At 44.6% G+C, this 18,165-nt stretch overlaps 1 protein-coding gene across 1 annotated transcript in view; it reads left to right on the forward strand.

Annotated features, from left to right (window-relative positions):
- LOC115762432 overlaps nt 1-18,165 on the forward strand; it is a 62,919-nt gene that overhangs the window by 20,846 nt on the left and 23,908 nt on the right. Inside the window, exons 2-3 of the mRNA XM_030704629.1 lie at nt 7,196-7,558; nt 7,673-7,934. Coding sequence (XP_030560489.1) covers nt 7,196-7,558; nt 7,673-7,934 — 625 coding nt within the window. The remainder of the gene's footprint in view (nt 1-7,195; nt 7,559-7,672; nt 7,935-18,165) is intronic.

Consider the following 18,165-nt stretch of genomic DNA (forward strand, 5'->3'; position numbering starts at 1 on the left):
AGAGAGAGAGAGAGAGGGAGAAAATGCAGACTAGGGTGCCGCGAGCACAATTTATGCCGCCCGCCATGTTGAACTTGAAATTGTAATTGGCATTGGCAAGGGCACCTACATATGCCAGAACGAGTTGACAAAGTTGCCCCAGTGTGCACAGTGGTGCACAGGTATTGCCTGCCAACGGTCTGTGACTGTTTCTGTACCTGCCCAGTTCCTGCCCGCCTTTAAGCTGTGCTCAGCTGTCAGCTGTTAGCTGGGCTGAGCCAACGGTACACAAAAATATTGAGACCAAAAGCAAACGTTGAGCAGGCTCCGACGACAAGTCGCAGTCATTTATTTTGCTTAAGGCCAAGTCGCTTGGAAATAACTAAGAAGAACAAATTTATAAATAGATGGAAATACTTTTGCGTAGATCCACAAACTCCAGTATTTGTACATTTTTCTGTACATGATCTGTTTAAAAGCTGTCGAAACTTTAATTGTGCTTAATTTTCAATTTCTGAATACAATTTATTTAATTTGTGGCTGGTTTAACTTATTTTGCTAAGCTTCTTAGCGTAGAACAATCATTTAAGAAGCTTTTAAGCCAGGCAGAGCTTTAAGAGAGCTTTTAAGCAGGCTCGCAAAGCAATTTATTGCAATTAAAGCTTACTGAATTTGCAAAAGCTGGCATGAATTAAGGTTCAGTCTTGGATTTTTATAGTCTTGAAACTAATTTATAGCTTGATTACATATATTAAAGCTCTCGAAGCTTTAAATTATTGCAAAAATGGCTTGCTCAGATATATTAAAAAAAATATATATATATTAAAGCTCGAGGTTATGAAAGGCGGTTTACTTTTGTATTTGTTGACTAAAATTAAAAATAGATTAAAGCTAAAGGTTTTAAATATATTATGGAAATATGAAAACTAATTTCCCACAAAATATATCTAGATAAACTTCTGAATGAGCTGAAAAAGTGATATATTTTAAGTTAGCCTAGTTTGAAACAATTCCCGTTTAAATATGCCCTAAAAATCGATCTGATGTGACAAAGTGTTAAGTTAATAATTTGCCAGACTGGGGTCTGGGCTTATAATTGAAAAATGCCAGCAGACATTGCGCTATGGCACGAGAGAGCTTTATTAATTTTTGTATTTAAAACATTTCAAGCACTCGACACCTTCGGCCTGCCCGCCACATCGATCGCACTTGCAGCAGTAGCGGTAGCTGTGGCTGCAGCAGCAGCAGCAGCAGCAGTAGCAGTAACTGTGGCAGCAGCAGTAGCAGTAGGACCAGTAGCAATGATCTCAAATTAATGCCCAACGTTGGCGAAGAGAAATAATGAGCCTGCAGTTGCCTGAAGAGATGGCTGGGGCAGAGGAAGCTGGGCAGAGGGAGCTGGGAATAGGGAGCTGGGAGCAATTGAAGCTGGCGACGTGCGACGCGAACGCGCGCATAATCAAGGCCTGGACATGGGCATGGACATGAGCATGGACAACGACATGGACAACGACATGGACAACGACATGGACATGGACATGGACAGGGGCATGCCAGTGCCGATTGGGCTGCCTTCTGCGCAGCCTTTATGATTATTGTTATTATTGAGTGTATTGGCCGGCAATTCAGGCCAAGTCATCATTAATGCGGCAGCAGCATTACCAAAAACCCGGCAGTAAAATAAAATCGCCAGAAATATAATTAAATGTCGCTGCCGCTGCTGCAGTAGCTCCTACTGCTGTTGCAGTAGCTGCTACTGCTGCGTAATTTGGTAAACATTCTTTTGATCGGATCGCATACCCGGAGAGGAGATGCAACCGAGCATTTTGTCAACCGGTTTGCGTCTCTCACTCGCTCACTCAATCGCCCTCTCTTTCTCGCTCTCTCCATCTCGCTCTCAATGTCGTTGTCTCCGGCTGTGCTTATCTGCGGCTTTGTGGCATCTTTAAATGGCGTTTTTTCGCACTCACAGACGCGCGGGCGTCGTGCCGGGGCAAGTAGCAAAACGTTTGCTGATTTTTAATTATTTTGCACGACGATGTTCGCCATCGTTTTCGCTTCAGCTACAGCTCCTAGCCAGGCCAGGGAGAGGAAGACCGAATCTCAGTATCCCAAAAAGACGCTGCTGCTGGAAAGCCACGGCAATCAGCGAGCTGGGCCTTTCGTCACTTCAATATTGAAACACTTAATCACAATTTCGTTAAGGGCATGCCAAAAGGAGCTGGAATTGGAGTTGAAGTTGGAGCTGCACATAAATGGCAAATGTTAAGAAATTCCAAATATCTCATACAAATTACCAAAAGGCAAAGCTGACGGCAAGAAAGAAACTGAGATGCTCTCTGAGGCCAACGAAAATGATATTTTGCGCAAAAGCCGAATGCCGAATGCCAAATGCTGCATGCCCCAAAACGCAACAAACTGTGCTCTGACCGCTTGGGAATTTCAGCTGATGACGAAGACGATGATCGTCTGGGCGTCTGCGACGTTGATAATTAATAACAGACAGGCCGAAGAGCATAAAAACGGGCCCAACACCCAATCACAAAAACGCACGCTGCGGCCGCAAAAGGCCAAAACCAGCCCAGCCAATGGTAATGGTATTGCCAAGATCGCTGCGGTAGCTGCCCGGCCCATTGGCCACGAAAAAAAAAAAAAAAAAAAAAAAAACAAGATAAAATAAAACAAACCAGGCAAAAAGTAAACCAGAGCCAGACAAGTCTAAAGCAGACATAATCTCAGACAAGCAGGAATGTCAATGGAACTGGTAGGCACTGCAAAACTTGTCTCCGTCAGCGATTAAGATCACAAGATTCAACGATCTTCGTTGCTCGATGCACGATCGACGATCAACGATCAACGCCTACTCTGGCTGACAGACGACACGACAGCAACACGTTAAGTGACAGTGACAACTGTGCAATTAGAATCCATGTTAGCTATGACAACTAATTGAGGAACTCACACGATCAAACGATCACCGGAAGATTGTACAGCTTATCTGCTCATGTTGTGTTCAGTTTTAGCTGCGCACACATTTCAATTCACAGTTCGAGCCATGATAAATTATTGAATAAGCCAGCCACACGATGACATGATCACACGATCGGTTCAAACGAGAGCAGCTAATCTGAAAACACAGTTGAATCCATTATCCATTAGCCTAGAGCAGAAAAAAATGTACAAGCTTGTAAGCTATAGTGGCTTTGAAGAACCCACACGATCACACGTTCACTTGGAACTAGATCAGCAACAGACCACTATCTACATTTCGAGAAGAGTTAAGATCTTTAAGCGTGTGTCCTAATAACATCCACAACTCCAATCAAAATTTATTGAATAACCCAAACGATAACATGGTCCATGACTAGATCATCTACAGACCCCAATTAGACCCACATTTGGAACTGATTAAAGATCTTTAAGCGTAAGTCTCAATATCAACCGCAACTCGAAGCAAAATTCATTAAATAACCCACATGATCACACGATCACCAGGAACTAGATCAGCTACAGAACACAACAAGATCTACTTTTGAAGCCGAGTAAACATCTTTAAGCGTAAATTCCATAGAAGTCCATAGCTCGTAACACACGATCGCACGATCAATTGATCTTAACATATAATTTTATGTGTTAGTTATAAAAATCGATGATAACTAATTGGAGAACTCACACGATCGCCAAAAAATAAAGAATCTCCTGGCTAATCTACGCATACAGTCTGATCTACTGCCCCAATGGAGCTCCACTGACTGGACTGCCAGACTAACTGACCGATCGATCGATCGATCAGTCGATGATTTTTGCAACTGCTATCAGAATTCACATCACGCAGCAGTCGCTTGAAAACTGATTAAATGACACAAAAACAATTAATGCCTATGGCTGGTAAATCAAATGTGATATTGCCAAGGACAAGGGACAAGGCAGTAGCAGAAGCAGCGCCATGGGCCCGAACGATTTATAGCCCGAATGGAATGTGCCACGATGTGCACAAAGATCAGAGAGATGAAAATCGCCACAGCGAACGCGCACTCGATAATAAAAAACAATTTAGCTGGACGCGTAGTGCTTGCAGGGGATGGAGGGGGCGGGAAGTTCAACTGGGGCAAGGCAGCAACTGCTCGAATGATTAAAACACATTAAAAATCCAGTAGCCGCAGAAGAACCCAAAGACTGAAGACGGAGATTGAAGACTGCGAACACAGCCGAGTCTGAATTTCAGTTTCAGTTTGAGTTTGACGACTTTTTCCACACATCGCAGCCGCAGCCAACTAATTTCATATTTTTCATGCAATTGCTGAAATTCCGTAGCGCCCCAAAATGTATCTGTGTGTGTGTGTGTGTCTGTGTATGTGTGTATCTGTACCTGTGTATCTTTTGCTCTTGATGGCCGGGGACTACCTGTTGCGACGTGTTATTAGGGCGACGTATTGACGACAAGCAAACGTCAACCCAAACGTCAGCTCATCATATCATCGATTGATGCGAGAGTGCCCCCTGACTGTGCTCCCAGCTCCCTCTCACCCGCCCCTTTGGCGCTGGCTGCCACCACTTTTTGGAGCTTGTTCGGCTGCTTGTTTGGAATTTTGTAGTTTGTGCAGACCCAAAAATGTTGGGTCCCCTCTAATTTTGGGCCAGAGTCCCGGGTTCCAGATGCCTGCCCCTCAAGGTGGTGATATTTCTACAAGTTGAGATTGTCTCTCGAGTTTTTGGGTTTTTTTTTTTTTTTTTTTTTTTGCTACCCTTTGCCGCGGCTGCTGCGCTTTAATGAGGATTATTAAATGCGAGATTATTATGTGCTGCAATTACTTTTCGCAGCCACTGTGCTGCCTGGCTACGGCTGCTTCTTCTCTGCGCTGATTTATTTTATTGAACCATAAAAATGTAAATTTTGTCTGAACAAAAGACAAAGTTAATCGTTGTCAATTATGGTCTTTGACAGGTTAATATTCCTCCTGGTTGCTCCAGCGGCAGATCTGGAGCACACTGATAGGCTTTACTATATAGTTTCGAGCTTAAAGATTAGCATATTATGCGGGCACAGGATCAGCTGGACGGGCACTCTCTTACATGGTGTATGCCGCTGATTTGGCCGCTGGCAATTCAGTTTCCGGCCCTCGAGGGTTGGCGGGCAGGGGGGGTCAGCGGGGCGCGGGCAACTACCGCTATTAACATAATCACAACACGAGTCTGTCGGCCGGCGGGGCTGAGGGCAACCGAAAATTACGCACGGCTCGAGATCAATTTTTGGCGGAGACCGCATCACTGCAGGGCGATCAATTAAAATTTTGATCGAATTTTCGTCAATTTTTTGACATGTGGCCAACAGAAGCCAACAATGGGGCGTGGCACTGGGCAACCGGACACAGTCTCTGCCGCAGTCGCCGTCGCCGTCGCATTCGTAATATGCTGCACTCCGGCCAGATCAATGTAAGCTGAAATTGTCGGGCACTTGCCTTGGGCCAAAAAGCTGCTCGACTCGAGCTCCACTTTGGCTCTGTTCCAGCCCCAGTCCCAGTTCCAGTCTCCGTCCCAGTCCCAGTCCCAGTCCCAGTCTCTGGCCTGAATGAAATTGATTAAAGCGTAAATGAATTTTGTGGCTGGGCAAGACTCTGACGATGATTATAACATAAGATCGATGGCTGCTGTCGCTGATCGCTAACTCGATGCGGCTACTGTAGAAAGCAGACGCCGTCTCGATCGGGTTGCTCTACAGCATGCCAAAATGATGCACACTATTTGCTACCTCTTATTAAATTCCGCAGCAAGTTTCTACCCTGCATTCCGAGAGAAATAAGCAAGACTTCGTCTTACATGTTGAGCACATCAAATGGCAAATGTTTAGGAATATATGCAAAATATTTAAACACAATTAGACGCTAGAATAAAGTTATATAAATTATATAATTTAAAAGAAATTTGCATTTTGTAAGGGAATTAGACAGTAGAATATAGTTCTTTAACTCCTTATGCAGACTGTTTGTCCGGGATTCAGTTACGTCTATTGCCAGGGTATCTTATAGCCTATCATTCTTAGCTGCATTTGCCGCACATTTTTGGCACATCGAGGCCGTGGCAAGTTTTTGTCTGGCATTTGACAAACTAGCCAGAGGCAAGCGCAGCGCAGGAGCAGAAGCTGGCGAGTTTATGGTTCTGGTGCTTAGGCAACGTTTGCAACCTTCGCATCGGCGCGATTTAAGTTTATCCGCACGATCAGCGCAGATCCGAATACCATAATTTTGGGGCTCAAAAAAAATCAGAAGAAATATGTGTAGGAATTCCTTGCGTGCCAGGCGAAGAGCAGGCCCAATAAAAAAAAAAACGAGCAGGACCAAACGGTAAACGGTAGCCAGAGCTATAATTGAGGTGCCCGGTTCCAGAGATTCCCTAGGCGCTCCATGTTCCATTTACCCTGCGTGGCTTATGCGCCTTAGCGCGTCGGCAGGTCGCTGGTTCAACTTTTTCACTTGCCACTCGATTTCAATGCTTCAGTCGCTTATTAATAGCTCCAATAAAACGCGTATTGTATGCAACAACAAAAAAAAAAGAGGAAGAGTTGCAAGAAACATTAATTTAGTTACGCTCCGCTGAGCGGCAAAGAGTTGGGATCGATCCGTGAAGCGGGCCTGCGAGGGGGGGTGGAGCGTCTCGGTGGAGTCTTAAGCCTCGCGTCATTAAAGACAATTTCGTGATTCGCCAAATTACCTGCCAAATTATAGAAAGCAAACAAACGAGCGGCGTACACAAATCAATAGAAATCAACGCCTGTCAGCAGCTTGGAGTCTTGCAAACTCTTTGGAGAGCTGCCACTATCGATGCGAGTTTGGGCCATTGTGGACTTAATCAATCAATACAATAGAAATTTGGGTTGTTATTTGTAGGTGCACAGAATAAAAGTGAAGAATCAAGTGAAATTTCTGCGCATTGAAACCGAATCAACACTTAGCTAGACAAATACATCAATAGACACTTAAATAGTTATAGTCCGATGCTGGAGTTGGGCACGAGCAGGGAGAGAAAACTCGATTCCGTCTGAAGATTTTCATTTTCTTGCTAAAGCGTGCTATCAATATTAAGAATCAAACATTGAAAGTGTGACCATATTTACCAAACTTAAAATTACTTTAATAAAAAATGCTTTTATCGGCGGGACTTATTTTCCCGATCCCATTTCTACTCGATACTCATCTGTACTCATTTCTCGCACACACAGAGCCAGGCCCTGGCGCTCACCCGTGCGGCCAATGCGGCAGCTGTGGTTGCCGCGGCCAATGCCAATGCCAATGCCAAATCGCCATCGGCAGCCGCCAGCCTGATGGACATGGCCGTCAAGAAGGAGCATTCCCTGTCGCCGACGCACAGCGTCATCGCCGAGGATGCCGGCGCCGGCCTTGGCCAATTGCAGCACAGACGCTCCTCGCTGCAGGGCGTGCAGGAGAAGCTGACACAGCTGCAGATGCAGCATCAACATCATCAGCAGCAGCAACAACAACAACAACAGCAGCAGCAGCAGCAACAGGCTGGCTCTGAGGCAGCGAATGCCGTCGGGCGACGCTCCACAGAGGGCAGTCCGCCTGCTGTGGGCCTGGTGCCGCATCAACATCAGCTGCAACACCAACAACAGCAACAACAACAGCAGCAACAACAACAGCAGCAACAACAGCAGCAGCAGCAAGCGCAGCAGTTGCAGCAACAGCAGCTTTTGCTCAACTCGGACGCCGGCAGCGGCAACGCGTTGTCCTCTTCGGCGGGCTCTAGTCAGAATGCCTCCTTGGCGGCGACACCGAAGAGCGAGCGGGAGCGGGAGCGAGAGGAGCGCGGCAGCATCTCCTGCCTGCCGCCAGCTGCTCTGGGCATGGCCGTGGGCGTACAGGCACAGCAGCAGGCCGAGAAGCTGCTCAGCCATCCGGCCTTGGAATCCCGACGCGACTTCGATGTCAGCAAAGTTAATCGTGAGTACCCGAAATAAATATATAAATAAAATATTAATATTTAATTTAATAGACATTAAGTTGTTTAATGTTGAGGAAAGAGAGAAAGTGAGAAATGCTGAGATGAGATGTGTAGTAAAAAAGTCAACGAGCGAGAAAGATGTAGTTAGAGAAAATATAAATATATAGAACATATTTTTATAGAGAGAGAGAGAGAAATGGGGTGCTGAATATAGAGTCAGAGAAGGAGAGAAAGGAAGAGAAGCAGATAGAGAATTTACAAACAATTTACATACAGAGAAGACATAGGTTGAGTTAATGAGAGAGAGAAAGAGGTATGCAGAGAGAGAAAGAGCTGTTTAGAGAAAGGGAGAGAGAACAAGAGAGAGATGTATGGAGAGCGAGATGCATAAAGAAAGAGATGTATAGAGAAAAAGATGTATGGAGAAAAATATGTTAAGAGATAGAATGAGATGCATAAAGATGGAGAGAGAAAGAGATGTATAGAGAAAGAGCGAAAGAGAGAAAGAGCTATATGGAGGAAGAGGGCGAGAGAGAGATGAGGAGAGCGCAGAAAGAGAAGTGTAGACAAAACGATGTCAACTTTTTTTAAACTATTTTGAAAGCCTTTAAATTTACATAAATTTGCCTAAACGGCTTTCAAAAGAGCTTTTGCGGTTTAGTTTTTAGCCAACGTCATAAAACCAGTTAGTAAATGCGATGTTTAATACCAGCTAAGCATAGAATACATTAAAGTGTACGCAGAAAATCCCACCATAAATCGCTTTACACAAAATCATTTTATATAATGTGCTATATCCAGTTGAAATTCGAATATTGATTAGATTAAATTAGAAAAGTTTCCACTATTTTGAGGCAGGCAGCAAATATATATTTGAATATATTTATATACCTCAAATCTGATTAGAAGAGGCGCCCTCCCTCAGTATTGGAATATTGCAATCAAATTGCGACTAAAGCCGAACGAAATGTTGCATAAATCACACAAATCCATGAGCCTAAATCCCGCCCAGCGAACGGTAGGGGTCGGAGTCGGGGTCGGGGCCGGGTTCGCTTTGCTGTTTCCGTGCCGTCACACAAATACCCTTAATCCGGCTGCGATAGAGTATCAGCCGCTGTGGGGCGCTCAATAATAGAGGGGCAACCACATCATTATAAAAATGCCAGTGGCCGAAGCCTTTTGTGCCACTCGCAACTGGCAACTGGCAACTGGTGATTATGTGTGTGCCCCATGTTGCATGGCAGCTTTAAGGATTTGTGCAACTTTAACCGGGTTATGAACGTACGCAGAATGTGCAGGCTACACACACTCTCCACCTCTGCCCCTCCCTCTCTCGCCATCGCTCTCACACACATCCGCTTCTGGTTGTCGCTTCTTTGAGTGGCCTTCTGCTGCGGTAATCTTGTTTAGTTCATCAATACTAGTTTAGCCATGGACAAAGAGTCTAGCTGTACGCATTCACAATCATGTACAGATACAGATACATAGATGCAGATACTTGTAGCTGGTAGCTGGTGTATCTGTCAGATAGATTGTCGCTGCCGAATATAAAATCCTTTCGCATACGAATACAAACAGAGTCTGTTCGTTTGGTTCTGTTTGGCATAACAGACACAACACAACACACACTAACACACACACAAAGTACACACACACTCATCGTATATGCATCCAAATCCCCTGGATTAAGCATATGAAGCATTCATAACATTTATTTTACCTTCCATCTGGCAACGACTCGCCCTCTCTCGCTCTCCCTCTCTCACTCCCTTTCGCTCTGTGTGCAAACAAGCATTCGTTTTGCTTTGGTTGTGGCTGTCGAGAGCACGAAGAGACACACATACACACGCACACACGCATACCCACCCACCCACAATAAGAGTTGTTGTGTGCCGTTGCCTCAAATGAACGTCAACAGACACTTGTGGAGCTATTTTGGCCATGTGGCCGTGTCTGTGGCCAATACAACAACAACAACAACTACAACAACAAGGCTGCGGAGGCGTGACAGTTTCAGTTGATTCCTTCGCCTCCTTGTGCCGGCACTCGCGGCGTATACGCAACGCTTTCGCGCTGCTCTCTTCTTTTTTTTTTGGGTGTATTTGCCTTTTAGCTCAACAGTTTGTTGTGGTTTTACGGCCAATTCCGGCAGCAGCAGCGCTTGTAAGTTTTCAATTGCCAAGCGAAAGGCTTCAGTTGTACAAAGTGAGCTACAGTGCCAGACAAATGTATGAGTATGCCCAGAATATGTAGATAAAATTGATAGAGAAATGCTCGATTATAATGTATATTTATATGCGAGAGAGGGAGAGAGGGAAGATTAACAGATTCTATATGAAAATATTCAAATACGAAAATATGCTGCTAGATTTGAACCGATGACTTGCTGCTTGCTAGTCCGACGCCTAAAGATCTGAGAGCAAGATAGAGAAGATAAACAAATTCAATATAGAAAAATGTTGCTAGATTTGAGCCAGCGACTTACAACTTGCTAGTCCGACGTCTAGACATCTGATACATTCACATTCTATGTCCAGTAATCAGCTTTGCCTTATATATGGCAATATTCTCTCTAGTATGCATTCATAAATTCGCTTTACTGCTCAGCATATTCTGGAATATTTTTGGTAATCCGCTAATATTTGCATAGAGCATATTTTTGGAAACGTTTTGCATTGCATTTAATTTGAAAGAACGTTACGAATTGAGCCAAAATTTTGCTGCTGTCCCTGTTGCTGTTAAGCTGCTGGCTAAATCGTTGCCTCTGCTGAGGAGGGATGTGTGTGTGTGTGTGTGTGAGGGTGGGGTTGGGGTTTGGTACGAATTGAAAGGCAGCCCCCAAATGGGGGGGGGGGGGGGGGGGGAGGGGCAGGGTCGGATCAGGTGGCATGTGCATGATAGTTGGATAGAAACGTGCGTTAGATTTGAATTTGTGAATGGCTCACTCAAATATGTGTGTGCGTGTGTGTGTGTCCGTGTGTGTAATGTGTTTTGTAGTGTATTTTGAGGATTTGCACAGCAAAACGGCATCAAGCGAATGGAAAGGTTATTTTGTAGCCTTGTTGCTGTTGTCATTTAACATTGTACTTGCCATGCGATTGTGTGTGTGTGTGTGTGTGTGTGTGTGCGTTGTGAGCGTATGAGTCTTATATGTAAATCTGTTTGTTTGTTTTCGTGTGCGTGTGTTTATTACGCCTAAGCTGCTCAGCGACGCAACACGATATTTATCCCCCCAACCCACACACGCTCACCCATTCACACACACTCGGACACCCCCTCACACACACACACAGGCACAGGCACATTCAACTGTGCTTTCCATTTTGTGCAGTTTTTATTTGTCGCATTTTGATTTCGATTCGATTTATGCAGCGTTTAGTATGCAACATTTTCATACGTTAGCCTTAATAAATCCCCAATGGCCGCACTTGTCAATATGCAGGCGGGCAGCTGCTGCTGCTGCTGCTGCTGCTTTGCCTGGCACCTATATAAGCTTATGCACACACATACACACACGTGCCGAACACACACATAGATGGTGCTTGTGTCGCGCTCTGCAATTGAAAATCACTGCGCCTTAGTTAACGACACGTTTGTGGATCAACGCGTTCACCAGAGCTCCAGCTGGCCCGCAGTCCCCATCCAGCCCCAATTGACCTCCACACATTGTTTGGGCAGAGCTTTGTTATTGTTGCTGCAGTTGCCAGGGTCACCGTCCATTTGGTACACGGAACTGGAGCTATAGCTGCTGCATCAGCAGCTGACATAAGCCAGGCAGCTCTTGCTGTATGCATAAGCGAACGCGGCTGCTCAGGATTCAAAAATACGCGATTTCTCCTCACATTATGCACATGCCAAACGGATCGACATGTGCATGCATGTGTGTGTGCGTGTGTGTGTGTGTGGCTTTCAGTTCGTTTCAATTTAAATTTTCTGTTAAAGGAAAATCATAATTTAAGTGCCGAGTCATAGATCATTTGCCTAAAAAATTGCTTGAGATATTAAAATTCGAATAGTTAATATCTATAGAATAAAAATATCTATAGAATAAAAAATAAATAAATAGGAACAATTTGTAAAAATGCTGCAGCTGATCTCTAAATTCATTTATTTATTTAATTTTTCGAATTATTGAATACATAAAATTATGATAATTAAATGCTAAAAGCCCAGTTAGTTACGACTATGTCCCATGTCTTCTAATTATTGTCTTTTTGAAAACATTGACACTATCGATGTCTCAGATATTGATGTTGTTTCAGCTCTACTTATTAGAATAACGAATTGTCTCAATGTATACCCATTCATATCTTTTGCTTTATTGCTGGGATATTGAATTGGGCGCAGAAATATCATATAAACCCCTCTAACTATAGAAGTATAGTTAATCTATAAATGATCCCGCCCAAATTAAGTCACTGCAATACTTTAAAAACGGCTTACCATTTAACAGATGCCTAGTGAAATATGCATATCACATGTAGAGAGAAAAAAAACTGCTTTCATCTTTAAGATCTCGATCTGTGCTTTTAAAAAATATGCATTACCTTGTGCCGTGTGCTTCTGTTCATGTCAATAATCCGGCAACCCCCAAAGCAGAAACCAACCCCCAACAAGTGCAGGGCCATAGTCTAATGCCCGTTACGGGTACCGGTACCGGTTACCGGCAACTGTTTTCCGTGTTCTGTGTTAAATCATCAGGAGTGTCGCCCAGCTTCCTGGTAATCAACAAATACAGAGGAGGCATTGCCACTGCGGGAGCGGAGGCGGGGGCGAAGGGCAGACGAACTGAAGGCTATTGTCGGCCGGTCGGTCGGTCGGTCGGTTTGTGGCACAAATTTCGCAATCAGTCGCAAAAGTAGCTGCAGTTCTGTGTAGATACAGATACAAATGCAAATACAAAATACATATGATGAACGGACTCAGGCTCCAGTGCCAAGTGCCAGGTCGGAGGCAGAGGCGGAGCGGGCGCGGCTGCAGCTTAAGTGTTAAGCGTTATGCACAGAGATAGACAACGGGTAACGGGCAATGGGCAACGGGCAACAGTTCGAGCAGAGCATTTGTGTCGGGGTCCGGTTTACTTCATGCCCGGATTTGGCCCATGTGCAGCCCGGCGCAAATTCCAAGCTGTGCAAAGGATTTGTGCCACCCCCCAAAAAGGCATAACCCCATGATATAGACGCACAATATGTCGCCCAAACGTTGCTCGTTCGCCCGTAGCATAGATTCAGATACAAATTCAAATAAATGCCAAAAGCAACAGGAGACAACATTTTCGAATTATAAGCAAAAAGGGATTTGGCGCAAACAAAAAAGCTGCAATCGGAAGGGGTGCAGAATCTGAAGCTCGAAAGGATTGCAATTGCAGGTGCCACCGATTGAGTTAAGCCCACATCAGAGGTGCCTCCCACATGGCAGCAGCAGCTCTTCCCCTTCTAGATGAACTCCAAGTGCAGTTGTCATAGGAGAAGGACGAGGAGGAGCAACTGGAGCCAGTTAATCCTTATCTAGCAACGCACTGGCAATTCGACAGCTTCCTCTTGGCAGCTTCAACTGCAGATTTTAAGGATTTAAATGTTCTGCAAAACCAAATCGAATTCAATCGAATCGAATCGAACAACAGCTGCAGCTGAAACTGAAACTCCCAGCCGAGCTGAAGGGAACTCCCACACATATCCGCATCCGCATTCGCATTCGCATCCGCATCCGCATCCTTTGGTCACCTTTTGTGTTGTGCATAAACTAGACAGTGCGCATTAGGAACAGCTTAAAGTCTTCAGCGACGCATGTGGCCAACAAACCTGCTTTCCCCTCTGACCCCTACCCCCTCTCCGCTCCACCTCTTTCTCCCATCGGAGCCAACAGTGACTTATAATCAAATAAATACTAGTCGGGCATGCCGGCATCTATCCTAGCATAGCTCTGTCTGCCACACACACCGACACACTCTCACACAGACACACACCTATACTCTCCAAAGTCTCTGCCACGTGTTTATCAAGACACTGAAGGGCCAGCAGCCAGTGAAGCAAACAATAATAAGTACAAATATAATTGAATAAATACACGCCGAAAGGGTATGCGCGACGCAGAGTTACCCAGTTTGAGCGAAAGATGTTAGAGTGTGTGGGATCCTATTATTGATCTCTAGCTCTGCAACTCGAATATTCAAAATGCATTCCCTCGTCTGGTATTAAAACTAATAACTAATGTTTCGATAGTATAGATACTAAATTTATAACCTCTGGAATCCCGATATTTAGCTGCCTTAATGAAAAATAAGTGAACTTCTCTACAGAGTGCCACAGAAATTAGATATATCAATAGAAGTTCTTATCGTTTATGGAAAATAACTAAACCAACTATTCTAAATAAAATGCGGAGTATAACAACAATAACAACAGCAATAACAATGATAAATCACTTACGATAACTTTAGTTGTGCCAGTGTGTGTGTGTGTGTGTGTGTGAAATGTATTAATACACAAGTGGAATTACATTTTGGGTTTCTTAAGCATGTTTCGGCATATACTTGTAATTAGGAGCTGCTGCCGCCTGCCGCCTGCTTAGGCTTAGTTCTAAGGCTGTTTAGTATTGGGGCCATGGAGCAGTTAGGCCAGGATTATGGCCAGGCTATGTGTGTGTTTGCACTTATTAGGCTCTACCTCAACATCTTTCTCTCTATATATATATATATAACAGTAGAGGCTATAAGCACAAAGTTCGAGATCCCGAGAAGACAAAAGACAGAATAATTGCATTTATATGCATTATTCTCTTGACTCGCGCAACTTCGGTTAGTTTCTTTTTGTTTGTCAGCTTTTCCTCAATTTACACGTGCATAAATACAATGTAGTAGAGTGTAGTCTGGGGTTTCAGGCCCCGAGCAGACGAAAGACAGAACATGTGCACTCGGGCAACGCCGGGTAATTTCTTCTTGTTTGCACTTAGTAGATCAACTTTTCCTTTAATCAAGAAGCTTGAGATTCCGAGAAGAAGGCAGACAGAATCTTCGCATTTATGAGCATTATTCGATTGACTCGTGCAACGCCGGGTATTTTCTTCGAATACGGTAAGCCAGTGCATATCCATTTAGATAGTTGACAACAGTCTGGTTATTCCTCGATCGGTTTTCTGATATCTTTCGTTGAGTAATGTTCGCTAATAACAAGATAAGAATTTTTGTAAAATTTATTTAACATGCGATTTATGTACTTAAAGTCCAGACGTGAATCACAATTTGGTATTTTTGTTCGGTTTCAAATTCGTACAACTTGTCTATCAGCATGATAATGTCTGAGGCTTAATGGATTTCTGACTGAACCAGTTCATTTAAAATGCGTGCGTAATCAGCATTATTCATGTGGGTAGGTGGTGCACATTTCAAAGAAAGTGCCATCTATATACTTGATAATAAGGTATCTGATTGAAAATATATATAAAGTGCTTCATTCGTTTAATCCCAAAATGTCTTCTATATCAGCAAAGTCTTAATTATCAGATATATGATTGGAACTATACTTTACTACTATATTAGCTTGGAAAGTATATAAAATGCTTCGTTCGTTGAATCATCAGATATTTGATTGGAACTTATATATATAATGTCTATTAGGTACATTCGTTAATTTCCTTCCATTTCCTTAAATTCTTGATATCTAATCGAATTGAAAAGTACACAAAATTCTTCTTTGGTTTAAACCCAAAATTCCTATATACACGCTTGTTAAGTCCATTCGTTCAATTCCTTTCCTTTCCTTAAATTCTTGGTAAGATTGTAAAATATATAAAATGTCTCTTTGGTTAAATCCCAAAATTCGTGTTATATCTGCAAAGTCTCAATTATCAGATATCTGATGGAAACGTCTATTCGTTTAATTCCTAAATTCAAATTTGCAAGGACATTTTTAATCCCTAAGCGCAAACACAATCATCATCATCAACATAATCAACATTAGCATCAGCAAAAGCGAAACGAAATGCAACAACAACCACCAGGAGCAGCAACCGCCTTCTCCCCCCCCCCCCCCCCCCCTTCCGCCATCCTCCTCACCGCCCAACCGCACCACAATACCAAGGACATTAGTCGTAAGCAGCAAGTTTTCGACTTATCCACGACCTGGACCTCAACCCGAGTACTCTTCCTCTCTTTCTCTCTCTCTCGCTCTTAGACCCAAAAGGGTAGCCTCTGTGTGTGTGCGTGTGTGTGTGTCGCCTGCTTTGCATGCGAATTTGGCGCCAAAAGTTGCGAGCCAAAGTTTTGTCGATGCGCCGGGCACGCATTTGGAATTTGAAATCCTTTATCCCTTTATCTGGCTTTAGCTCTAATCCCATCAGACACAAATGACGAGAAGTTTCACGTTTCGCAGACGCAGCCTCTGCCTCTGCCTCTGGCTCAGCTTTAGCCTCAACCTCGGCTGCTGCTCCTTTGGCATTGCCGGCGAGCTAAGCTTTTGTTTTCGTTCCTGTTTGCTTTTGAAGTGCGGCACGCAGAACGGGGCAGCGCAAGGGGAGGGGGGGGGGGGGGGAGGTTGCAGGACAGGACAGGGTAGTTGGGATTAGGCCGCCAGCTAAAGTAATGCCAGGTGCATGCCCGTCTCTGTCTGAGTCTGAGGCCCTGTTGAGACTGGGCTGCTAATCCCAATGCCAAACCCATCACATGCCCAACGCCCCCCCCCCCCCCTTTCCGTTCGTCTGTCTGTCTGTCCGTCCGGCTGACTGATGGCCCCTGGCTGGCGGCGCTTTATTGATCGCCTCAAGGATTATCCCGGGTGCCCAGCATATTGGGCAAGCGCTGCCTTTTGGTCATTTTCAATTTGCGCACAACCAACTCGAAGGGGCGTGGAAAGGGCGAGGGGGCGGCTGTTGGTGCGGTTGGGGCTTTGGCTCTGCTGTAATCCGTTTGAATGCCCCAATGCAGCATGCATAAATGGAAACGCACATGGCCAACAGCCACACACACGCACACACACACATGTGTGTGTGCGTTGTTGTTGTTTAAAGCCAGTTGGCTTGTTGTTGTTTTAGCCTTCATATGAATCATACGCAACGTAATCCCAATTCGTTTAAGTCGCTACAATCCATGCGCCAAACGTCCAAATTATTTGCCCCATGACTGGACAGGATGTGCACGAGCGGGGCGTTGGGGAGTTGGGAGCAGGCGTTCGCTGGTCGAGCATATTTTCGCAATAAAGTAGATCCCGCATTAATCCCAACGATTTTGTGCGCTGCCCATTGCGTGCTTTACTTTTGCACGAGTGTGAACGTGTGTGCGTGTGTGTGTGTGTGCGTGTGTGTGTGTGTGCTTGTGTGCCGGCAATGTTTGCGTCTGTGTTAATCCTTAAACCAGCAGCGCTGCCCGCGTCGCTGCCAACTGCAGCGAGAGGCCCAAAAACATGAAGGCGTTGGGCTCATTGGCATGGTGGCAGCGTGGGGAAGTGGCGGGGAGGAGGGCGCGCCAAACCACACACAGCGCGACGCACAGTTGGCAGCGTGGAGTTGGCGCATGAGATGACGTCGACGTCGCCGTCGTCGGCTGCCGGCTGCTGCTGCTGCTGGGGGGATTAACTTTTTTCCAGGCAAACAGCGCGCGGCGAGGCCGAGTTGGCGTTGAGTATTTCGGGTTTGGGTATTGCGCTTGGTGGCCTCGTGTGGGCGAGGGATTTAATTTCGTGCGGGATTATTATTTCGGATTTAACTCTTCGTTTTATGGATCGCTTGGTATTATAATGAGCAGTGGCGTCGTTGGCAGCCCATTAAAGCGCCAAAGGGGGGCACGTAATGAGCTGATATTTTAGGCGTAAATCAATTGGAATCTAGGCCGAAAAAAAACACGGACATAATTGTTAATGCTACTTTAAAAGGTTGATATTTAGAGAGCTATCAAAGACGAATTTTATTCAGTTCTAACGAGCTGACAATCAGCTGAAATCAATTTGAATCTAGGCTGAGATCTATAGAACTAAGGCAGGCACATATAAAACAATTATATAATTATATTGGTTTACTTATTAGGTTGTTTGATCTTAAACCTTTCTGAGTTTTATCGAACTTGTATATTTCCAAATAGCTTGCAGATATTTCAACACTTGCCTTACCTACCCATGGCTCATGCACTCCTTATCCAAGCTCCAGACATGCTCTAATCAATGCACTCCTTTTTTTATGGCTATTCGCCGCCTGTGTCTTATTATAACCCGCTTTGGCATTATAAACTCGGGTGTACTTTTA

This window comes from Drosophila novamexicana, unplaced genomic scaffold (assembly GCF_003285875.2).
Source record: "Drosophila novamexicana strain 15010-1031.04,08,12 unplaced genomic scaffold, DnovRS2.1 tig00000564-arrow-pilon, whole genome shotgun sequence".
Taxonomy (NCBI): domain Eukaryota; kingdom Metazoa; phylum Arthropoda; class Insecta; order Diptera; family Drosophilidae; genus Drosophila; species Drosophila novamexicana.